At 42.6% G+C, this 11,951-nt stretch overlaps 1 protein-coding gene across 1 annotated transcript in view; it reads left to right on the forward strand.

The window, feature by feature from the left end:
• Positions 1-11,951, forward strand: part of RPS6KA4 (ribosomal protein S6 kinase A4) — a 76,528-nt gene that overhangs the window by 21,072 nt on the left and 43,505 nt on the right. Inside the window, exons 2-4 of the mRNA XM_056527549.1 lie at positions 3,701-3,778; positions 5,437-5,655; positions 11,324-11,439. Of these exons, the coding sequence (XP_056383524.1) occupies positions 3,701-3,778; positions 5,437-5,655; positions 11,324-11,439 (413 nt within the window). The remainder of the gene's footprint in view (positions 1-3,700; positions 3,779-5,436; positions 5,656-11,323; positions 11,440-11,951) is intronic.

Below are 11,951 nucleotides of genomic sequence, written 5' to 3' on the forward strand. Positions count from 1 at the left end.
ATTGGCATTTCGGCAAGGTAATTGCCGATACCGATAATGTCCAAAATCGTGAATATATGGCCGATAATATCGGCCAAACCGATAATCGGTCGATCCCTACATAAGATAATGAACTATAACGGGTGATAACGGATGGCACGTGTCCGTTATTTTGACAGAATGTCTTAAAATTGGTGATCAGTTATCATCCGTTGTATCCTGTTATATTATCCATTTTATCATGACCCGTTATTTCTGAATAACGAGCGTCTGAATGCAGGAACATAACTGTAGTGTGAAAGGGGCCTTATTAAAGGGGTACTCCGGAGGAAAACTTTTATTTTTTTAAATCAACTGGTGTCAGAAAGTTAAACAGATTTGTACATTACTTCTATAAAAAAAATCTTAATCCTTCCAGTACTTATTAGCTGCTGAATACTACACAGTAAATTCTTTTCATTTTGGAACACAGTGCTCTCTGCTGAATCACGAGCACAGTGCTCTCTGCTGACACCTCTGTCCATTTTAAGAACATTTTTAAGAAAATCCCCATAGCAAACATATGCTGCTCTGGTCAGTTCCTAAAATGGACAGAGATGTCAGCAGAGAGCACTGTGCTCGTGATGTCAGCAGAGAGCTCTGTGTTCCAAAAAGAAAAGAATTTCCCCTGTAGTATTCAGCAGCTAATATGTACTGGAAGGAATAAGATTGTTTTTTTAATAGAAGTAATTTACGAATCTGTTTTAACTGTCTGGCACCAGTTGATTTAAAAAGTAAACATCCAGAGTGCAGGGAGAAAAAGTAAACCATTGAATATAATAATAACCTGTAGATCTTTCTTTTGCACAATTCACCTTACACTTCCCAGATCTGATTTGCACAACTTGGAGAAGGACTTTCGAATTATTTCTATCTAGAAATGTGTTTCGGTGCATCAGTATTTCTGGAATTCCTTTAGTCATAGCCAAGAGCATCTTAATAGATTAGGGTTAGGACCCTGACCTGGCTATAAAAAAAACTTCTGTTTTCAACCATTCCTTAGTTGATTTACTTGTGTGCTTTGGGCCTTTGTGTTATGTTGCGTCACTCATCATCTCTTCATCTTGGGGTTATGTTATGGTCCATTGCCTTTACCTTCTCCTGTAAAAATGTTTCCTATACCCTTGAACTCATTGGCCCTCATTTACTAACATGATCCCGACTCTCTTTATCGGGTTATGCGACACAATTTGTGCGACACATTCTCGCACGTCCTTTGCGACACTTTGTGCGACACATTTTACTAGTATTTTTTTAACCCTGACTAAAGGGGGCGTGGTTTGCATAATAAGGGGCGTGTTCCCGACATTTTCCTGAAAAGGCAACAGTTGTATTTAAAAACCCACCAGAAAAATATTGAAATACTGAACTTGAAAACCCGACTGCCTTAAAGGGGTACTCCGCACCCCTAGACATCTTATCCCCTATCCAAAGGATAGGGGATAAGATGTCAGATCGCCGGGGTCCCGCTGCTGGGGAACCCCGGGATCTCGGCTGCAGCACCCACCTGTACAGCTTCCACCTGACACCGGCAACGCTGGAGGCTTCGGATCCCGACCAAAATGGCGGAATTTCTCTTTTTTTTTTTTTTTACATCCTTGCTTTCATTTCCTTTTTCTTATTTTTTTTTTTTCTTTTTTTTTTTTTTTTATACTTTTTGTTTGTTAACCCATTAATGACCATGAATGTTACATCCTGGTTACTTTGCTTTATGCCTTATTTTTCCCTGTGCGACAGAATTTAATATCGTGCAACAGAATTTTCCCGACATGTGCGAAACATTGATAAATACATGTGAGAAAAAAATAGTCTGGGGAAGAAATAACACTCAGAAAATAACCAGACACTCTTAGTAAATCAGGGCCAATTAGCCCTGATTTACTAAGAGTGTTGTGTAGGTTTCTTTGTGGGTTTTAAATCCCTACAATTTTTTTTCCACGGTATTTACTAAGGTTTGCCTACATTTTGCATTTTTCCCAAAATTTGCCTTTTTTTTTTTTTTTTTATATATACACCCGCTCTGATCTGTCTGGTTTTCCTCAGCTAAAATCCACCACATTTTCTGTGGAAACCTTAGTAAATATGTAGTTTTTTTTGTGAAAATTTCAGGGACACGCCCCTTTTCTGTGACCACGCCCCATTTTTCCCGACAAACCTTTTTCAGGTCTTCTCAGTAAAATGGAGAGTTGGTCGGGTTTTTCATTTCTGGCGCAGACAGAATTTCTGGCACAATGAGACAGAATTCTGCCGCAAATTTTGGCACAGATAGAATTTCTGGCGCACAACCCGACAAAACATGTTGGGTTTACAATAGTAAATCAGGGCCATTGTTCCCTTCATGATCGCAAGATATCCAGGTCCTGAGGCAGCAAAACAGTCCCAAACCATGAAGTTCTACTGGTGGTCTCCTCTGTCAGTAGTAGAATATCCTAGAATAAGGGTATGTTCACACTACGAATTGTGAACGGAAAATCGGATTGCAGAATTCCGCAAGCGAAGATTCCATTCTGGCCGCCGCTGCCGAAATACTTTGGCGGTAGGAGCGCACAGCACTGCGCTGTCACCATTGACGGCTATTCAGTGTTCGCTGACTTCCGCGCGAAGAATGAACATGTTCTTTGCGCGGAACAATTTAATTTTAGCGGCGAAATTGTCCGCTGCTGAAATTCTACAGTGTGAGCGAGTCTCGCGGAAACCCATTCACACTGATGTTTATGTTCTCAGCGCGTAATTCTGCGGGAATTACGTAGTGTGAACATACCCTAATCCAAGTAGAATTGTGGAACATCTTAAAGGGGTTCTCTGTTGCTAGACATTCTATCATCATCTATAAGATGTCTGATCACGGGGGTCCCGCTGCTGTAAAACATATATCTAAATACTATTAAAAACAACTTAGGCAAGATGTCCCCGATAATAATGTACAAAAAGAAATTAAGCAAAAACAATCACAATCTAAAAATATAAACTGATTAGAGCCATATAACGAAAAATTTGTTTTTTCTAATCGGTAAAAAACAAATGTAGGCAAAACATTCCCTTTTAAAGGGGTACTACCTTGGAAAACTTTTTATTATTATTATTTTTTTTTTATCAACTGGTGCCAGAAAGTTAAACAGATTTGTAAATCACTTCTATTAAAAAAAATCTTAATCCTTCCAGTACTTTTTAGGGGCTGTATACTAAAGAGAAATCCAAAAAAGAAATGCATTTCTTCTGATCTGCTCTCTGCTGACCACTGGTGTCCATTTTAGGAACTGTCCAGAGCAGGAGAAAATCCTTATAGCAAACATATGCTGCTCTGGACAGTTCCTAAAATGGACAGCAGAGGTCAGCAGATGTGGTCATGATATCAGAGAAAATGCATTTCTTTTTTTCTCTTTAGTATACAGCCCCTAAAAAGTACTGGAAGGATTAAGATTTTTTTAATAGAAGTGATTTACAAATCTGTTTAACTTTCTGGCACCAGTTGATTTAAAAAAAAAAAAAGTTTTCCACGGGAGTACCCCTTTAAAGCAAGGTCAATGTGCCGCCTGGCAGTGAGCGATAAATAAAAAAAACTCTTACTAGACTGCGACCATAATGGCCCATGTAAGAGCACCCATGGGCAGCTGGATGTTCTTTGTACACTTGAAGTCTTTATGTATCTTCATGAATAATTAATTTATTTGTCTATTCCCAGCTATAGTGAACCTCGCAGGACATGAAGACAAAGTTGGAATGGAAGATTTTGAACTGCTTAAAATTCTGGGCACCGGAGGTAAGACCTGACTTGTGATATTCCTATATATCACGCCTTGAAGGGGTTAAGCCATATCGCTGTTTCAGTTTTCCGGACAGCGGGAAACTGAACGGGAGTAACGCGAATTGCATCACTTCTCTGATTGAGCTGCTCCCGCCTTTACCTGCGACCGGAGACAGGAAAACTGAAACGGCAATCTGGGGCAACTCCTTTAAAATGGACCCTTTTAGGGTATAAAGTAAGGTTGCGGCTGCATTGGGCTGTTGACCCTGAATCTGTACATACCTCTCATTAGTTAATTGACCCTTCCAGCGCCGAGATATCAGAGTTTAAAGGGGTGCTCCGCGGCTCAGCGTTTGTAACAAACTGTTCCGAACGCTGGAGACGGGAGCTCGTGACGCCATAGCCACGCCCCATCATGATGTCACGCCCCGTCCCCTCAATGCAAGTCTATGGGAGGGGGCGTGACATCCCTCACGCCCCCTCCCATAGACTTGCATTGAGGGGGTGGGGTGTGATGTCATCAGTGGGCGGGGCTATGACATCACAAGCTCCCGGCTCAAGTGTTCGGAACAGTTTGTTACAAACGCTGAGCACCGGAGTACCCCTTTAAATAGATATGCAAATTAGGCTTGGGAGCCCACTAGGCATTTCTCCCATTGGCTAGATTATAGGGGGAGGGGCAGGGATTACAGTACAGCCTAGTGGTTGTCAATTAGAAGGATAGAGGAGGTGACCAGCACACAGAGGGGACGGACTGACTGGTGAAGGGACTGGACTATGCTGGGCTCCAGTGGCCAAGGGGAATGCCCAGTGGGCTCTGAAGCCTAATTTGCATATCTTTTTAAACTCTGATATCTTGGTGCAGAAGGGGTCAACTAACTTGAGAGGTATGTATAGATTCAAGGTCAAAAGCCCTATGTAGCCACAACTTTATTTTACACCCCAAAAAATTCGCTGACTTGTCAAATTTAAAGGGGTACTCTGCTGCTCAGTGTTTGGAACAAACTGTTCAGAACGCTTGGCCGGCGGCGGGAGCTTGTGATGTTATAGCCCCACCCCCTCTATGCAAGCCTATGGGAGGGGTGTGATGGCTGTCACGCCCCCTCCCATAGACTTGCATTGAGGGGGCGGGGCGTGACGTCATGAGGGGACGGGCTATGACATCACGAGCTCCCGGCTCCAGCGTTCGGAACAGTTAGTTCCAAACGCTGAGCAGCGGAGTACCCATTTAATCCTTTTGTGAGCCAAATGAACCCTGATTGGGTTGGAACACAACGGCAGTGTGAACTTAGCCTAACCTGGCTCTTGACAGTCCCCCTAGCAAACAACTGAGTTTGTTGCGGAAGCTTAGGCCAGACAGTGTGTATTACATCCTGCGATTCAGATACCAACACAGACGGACTGCTCAAGTCCCCCAGAACAGCAGCTGTTCTTACACAGCGTCCCTCTGTTCTGGCTTAGGGTGCATTCACACCACGTTTTGTACATACGGTGCCGGATCCGGCGGGGGGGAGGGGCAAACTGGGCGCTCCCGTACCCCGGCCGGATCAGCCGTGACTCCATTTACTTTAATGACCCGACTGGAAGCACTAAAAATAATTCCCACTAGATGACGGCACCCGGCGTCTCCTGCTTGTACGGTAACTGCTTGTTCTTCTGATGTTCTTCCGCAGCATATGGGAAAGTTTTCCTCGTGCGCAAAGTGACTGGCTCCGATGCGAAGCGTCTTTATGCCATGAAGGTTCTGCGCAAAGCAGCGCTGGTCCAGAAGGAGAAGACCGCAGAACACACGCGGACGGAGCGCACCGTTCTGGAACATGTGAGACAGAGCCCCTTCCTCGTGACCCTCCATTATGCCTTCCAGACAGATGCCAAACTCCACCTCATACTAGGTAGGCAAATGTAATGCTATAGTCCATTGTTTACTAATGCTACATTCTGTTTCTTTACAGGGAAAATTAGCAAAACAAGAATCTATGACTTAGCACAGTTTTTCCCAACCAGCTGTTGCAAAACTGCAACTCCCAGCATGCCCGGACAGCCGCTGGCTGTCCGGGCATGCTGGGAGTTGCAGTTTTGCAACAGCTGGAGGCGCGCTTGTTGGGGAAACACTTAAAGTGTACCTGTCGTCAAAAAAAACTTTTTATATAATGTAGATAATACAATTATATGTATATTTTTAATATACATTGGTTAAAAATTGTGTATATTTTTGGGTGAAAAAATGCTGTCCCTGCAGCTATTGTCTGTGTGTCACTGAGGAGTCCAAATATAGGAAGTGAGGGTAGGAGGAGCAGGGCTCTGTGCAGGCTCCTGGCTTTTTAAAGGGCATTTCTGGTGGAAAATTTTTATTTTTTATTTTTTTTAAATCAACTGGTGCCAGAAAGTTAAACAGATTTGTAAATTACATCTATTAAAAAAAATCTTAATCCTTCCAGTACTTATTAGCTGCTGAATACTACAGAGGAAATAATTATTTTTTTGGAACACAGTTCTCTCTGCTGACATCACGAGCGCAGTGCTCTCTGCTGACATCTCTGTCCATTTTAGGAACTGTGCAGAGCAGCATATGTTTGCTATGGGGATTTTCTCCTACTCTGGACAGTTCTTAAAATGGACAGAGATGTCAGCAGAGAGCACTGTGCTCGTGATGTCAGCAGACAGCTCTGTGTTCCAAAAAGAAGAAAATTTCCTCTGTAGTATTCAGCAGCTAATAAGTACTGGAGGGATTACGATTTTTTTATAGAAGTAATTTACTAATCTGTTTAACTTTCTGCCACCAGTTGATTTAAAAAAAAAAAAAAATTTCCACAGGAGTACCCCTTTAATCATCCTGATGTATGAGACAGGAGCATGTTATAGAGCCTCAGTGCACACTGTCCTGCTTTTTCTTAGTGCACACTCTCCTGCTTGTCCTCAGTGCACACTCTCCTGCTCGTCCTCAGTGCACACTTTCCTGCTTGTCCTCAGTGCACACTCTCCTGCTTGTCCTCAGTGCACACTCTCCTGCTTGTCCTCAGTGCACACTCTCCTGCTTGTCCTCAGTGCACACTCTCCTGCTTGTCCTCAGTGCACACTCTCCTGCTCGTCCTCAGTGCACACTCTCCTGCTCGTCCTCAGTGCACACTCTCCTGCTCGTCCTCAGTGCACACTCTCCTGCTCGTCCTCAGTGCGCACTCTCCTGCTCGTCCTCAGTGCGCACTCTCCTGCTCGTCCTCAGTGCGCACTCTCCTGCTTGTCCTCAGTGCGCACTCTCCTGCTTGTCCTCAGTGCGCACTCTCCTGCTTGTCCTCAGTGCGCACTCTCCTGCTTGTCCTCAGTGCACACTCTCCTGCTTGTCCACCCTCACTTCCTGTATTTGGACTCCTCATAGAGACACACAGACAATAGCTGCAGGGACAAAAAATATACACATTTTTTAACAAATGTATATTACAAATATACATATAATGGTCTATTATCTACATTATATGAAAAGTTTTTGTTGATGACAGGTACACTTTAACAAAAGGGATCATAGACCTAGATGTGAAAAAGATATATGGGCCGGTAGAGCTACGAAATGTAACCCAAAATAAATTACTCAAAATCAAATTTTTTCAAGAGAGAATTTTCCCTAGATTCTTTTAGTTTTTTTTCTTTCTAGTAAATTTTGGTAGGAAACAATTGAATGGTTTGTTAAAGGAGTACTACGGTGTTTTTTTCTTAAAATTAAATCTCTGTGCCCGAGCTGCAAAACAAAACAAAAAAAACTTCAACTCATCTTCCTACGTTCCCCTGTTGCGCCGATATCAGGGCCCCTGTATTCATTCGCTTTCTGCGGGACAGTGAGTCATGCTGCGCTGTGCGTATCACCGACCACAGTAATGTCCCGCTGCGGGCGGTGATACGGTGAACGCAGCATGACTCGCCATCCCGCAGTAAGTGAAAGAAGACAGAGCGGAGAAGGGGACACCCGATATCAGCGCAACGGGGGAACGTAGGAAGGTGAGTTGAAGTTTTCGTTTTGCAGCTTGGGCACAGAGAGTTATAATAAGAAAAAACACCATAGTACTCCTTTAAAGGGGTACTCTTGAGGGAATTTTTTATTTTTTTTTTTAAATCAGCTGGTAAATTAATTTTTATTTAAAAATCTTAATGGGATACTTTTGGTGAAAAACAAATGTTTAAAAATCATCTGGTGCCAGAAAATCATACAGATTTGTAAATGACTTTTCTAAAAAAAAAAAAAAAATTTATATATATATATATATATACATATATATTAATCCTTCCAGTACTTATCAGCTGCTGTATACTACAGAGGAAGTTGTGTAGTTCTTTTCAGTCTGACCACAGGGCTCTCTACTGACACCTCTGTTCTTGTCAGGAACTGTCCAGAGCAGGAAGGTTTGCTATGGGGATTTGGACAGTTCCTGACATGGACATAGGTGTCAGCAGAGAGCACTGTGGTCAGACTGGAAAGAACTACACAACTTCCTCTGGAGCATACAGCAGTTGATAAGTACTGGAAGGTTTACAATTATTAAATAGAAGTAATTTACAAATCTGTATAACTTAGCGCCAGTGTATATGTACTAAATTATTTATCTTTTTTCCCTCCGGAGTACCCCCTTAAGGTCTTCTGCATGCCAGTTATCCTATGTATTCAGAAGTATAGCTTGAACTTCCTAAGCCCTGGTGCAAAATCTGTAACAGGACACATCAGTTGTACACGTCATTTATAGTACTGGCACCTCTTCAGTGGATCCATTGGGCAGGCATTCTCATTCATAAGCTTCTGCACTGCACGTATTGTTGTCCTTGGACAGGCCAGAGTGATGTCACAACACAGAAAGAATGTGAACACTTATCACAGAAGTTTTATACTGCACACAGTGTGCCACTGCAGGAGTGATAAACACAGTGATGTCACAGTACAGAGATAATACACAGTGATGTCATAGTACAGGGGTAATACATACAGTGATGTCACAGTTCAGGGATAATACACAGTGATAATACACAGTGATGTCACAGTACAGGGATAATACACAGTGATGTCATAGTACAGGGATAATACATACAGTGATGTCACAGTTCAGGGATAATACACAGTGATAATACACAGTGATGTCACAGTACAGGGATAATACATACAGTGATGTCACAGTTCAGGGATAATACACAGTGATGTCACAGTACAGGGATAATACACAGTGATGTCACAGTACAGGGATAATACACACAGTGATGTCACAGTTCAGGGATAATACACAGTGATGTCACAGTACAGGGGTAATACACACAGTGATGTCACAGTACAGGATAATACACACAGTGATGTCACAGTACAGAGATAATACACAGTGATGTCACAGTACAGGGATAATACACAGTGATGTCACAGTACAGGGATAATACACAGAGATGTCACAGTACAGGGATAATACACAGTGATGTCACAGTACAGAGATAATACACACAGTGATGTCACAGTACAGAGATAATACACAGTGATGTCACAGTACAGGGATAATACACACAGTGATGTCACAGTACAGAGATAATACACAGTGATGTCACAGTACAGGGATAATACACACAGTGATGTCACAGTTCAGGGATAATACACAGTGATGTCACAGTACAGGGGTAATACACACAGTGATGTCACAGTACAGGATAATACACACAGTGATGTCACAGTACAGAGATAATACACAGTGATGTCACAGTACAGGGATAATACACAGTGATGTCACAGTACAGGGATAATACACAGAGATGTCACAGTACAGGGATAATACACAGTGATGTCACAGTACAGAGATAATACACACAGTGATGTCACAGTACAGAGATAATACACAGTGATGTCACAGTGCAGGGGTAGTACACACAGTGATGTCACAGTACAGAGATAATACACAGTGATGTCACAGTAGAGGGGTAATACACAGCGATGTCACAGTACAGGGATAATATACACAGTGATGTCACAGTACAGAGATAATATACACAGTGATGTCACAGTACGGGCATAATATACACAGTGATGTCACAGTACGGGGATAGTACACACAGTGATGTCACAGTACAGGGGTAGTACACACAGTGATGTCACAGTACAGGGGTAATACACACAGTGATGTCACAGTACAGGGGTAATACACAGTGATGTCACAGTACAGGGGTAATACACAGTGATGTCACAGTACAGGGGTAATACACACAGTGATGTCACAGTACAGGGGTAATACACACAGTGATGTTACAGTACAGGGGTAATACACACAGTGATGTCACAGTACAGGGGTAATACGCACAGTGATGTTACAGTACAGGGGTAATACACACAGTGATGTCACAGTACGGGCATAATATACACAGTGATGTCACAGTACGGGGATAGTACACACAGTGATGTCACAGTACGGGGATAGTACACACAGTGATGTCACAGTACAGGGGTAGTACACACAGTGATGTCACAGTACAGGGGTAATACACACAGTGATGTCACAGTACAGGGGTAATACACAGTGATGTCACAGTACAGGGGTAATACACAGTGATGTCACAGTACAGGGGTAATACACACAGTGATGTCACAGTACAGGGGTAATACACACAGTGATGTTACAGTACAGGGGTAATACACACAGTGATGTCACAGTACAGGGGTAATACGCACAGTGATGTTATAGTACAGGGATAATATACAGTGATGTCACAGTACAGGGATAATACACAGTGATGTCACAGTACAGGGATAATATACAGTGATGTCACAGTACAGGGATAATACACACAGTGATGTCACAGTACAGGGATAATACACACAGTGATGTCACAGTACAGAGATAATTCACACAGTGATGTCACAGTACAGAGATAATTCACACAGTGATGTCACAGTACAGGGATAATACACACAGTGATGTCACAGTACAGGGATAATACACAGTGATGTCACAGTACAGAGATAATACACACAGTGATGTCACAGTACAGGGATAATACACAGTGATGTCACAGTACAGGGGTAATACACACAGTGATGTCACAGTACAGGGGTAATACACACAGTGATGTCACAGTACGGGGGTAATACACACAGTGATGTCACAGTACGGGGGTAATACACACAGTGATGTCACAGTACGGGGGTAATACACACAGTGATGTCACAGTACGGGGGTAATACACACAGTGATGTCACAGTACAGGGATAATACACACAGTGATGTCACAGTACAGGGATAATACACAGTGATGTCACAGTACAGGGGTAATACACACAGTGATGTCACAGTACAGGGATAATACACAGTGATGTCACAGTACAGGATAATACACAGTGATGTCACAGTACAGGGATAATACACAGTGATGTCACAGTACAGGGATAATACACACAGTGATGTCACAGTACAGGGGTAATACACACAGTGATGTCACAGTACGGGGGTAATACACACAGTGATGTCACAGTACGGGGGTAATACACACAGCTCTCTTATTGCATATATCTTCAGGTTTTATATTCTTTCTTTTTTTGTTGTTGTATTCTAACAGATTACGTTAGCGGTGGGGAACTGTTCACTCACCTCTACCAGAGAGATAACTTCTGTGAAGATGCAGTACAGTTCTATTCCGGAGAGGTTATTCTGGCCATTGAGCACTTACACAAGGTAAGACCTACCTGCTTAGTTTCTCATACTGACTTTGACTGGGTATTCCGACCCCTAAATGCTGATCCCCTATACACAGAATAGGGGATAATTGTCTGATTTGGGGGGTATGCCTCTCGGACCCCATGATCTCCAGAACTGGGCATACACTCCATACTTTGTCTATAGAAACACCAGAGATACCTGTTACCGATGTCCCCCTCGCACCCATAGACAATGCATGGAGCTTGTGAATAGGGGATATGTATTTAAATGCTGAAACTGTTATCCAGGATTAGAAAAACACAGCTGCTTTCTTTGAAAAACAGCGCCACTCTTGTCCTTAATTTGTGTGTGGTATTGCAGCTTCATTCTATTTAATTGTTGGAATTGAGTTGTAATACTGCACACAACCTGAGGACAAGTGTGTCACTGTGTTTGGGAAAAAGCAACTATGTCTTTCGAATCCCAGATAACCTATTTAAGACCCCTATACACACTAGACATTTGTTGGGCAAACATGATGATCATGT

Source organism: Hyla sarda, chromosome 6 (assembly GCF_029499605.1).
Source record: "Hyla sarda isolate aHylSar1 chromosome 6, aHylSar1.hap1, whole genome shotgun sequence".
Taxonomy (NCBI): Eukaryota; Metazoa; Chordata; class Amphibia; order Anura; family Hylidae; genus Hyla; species Hyla sarda.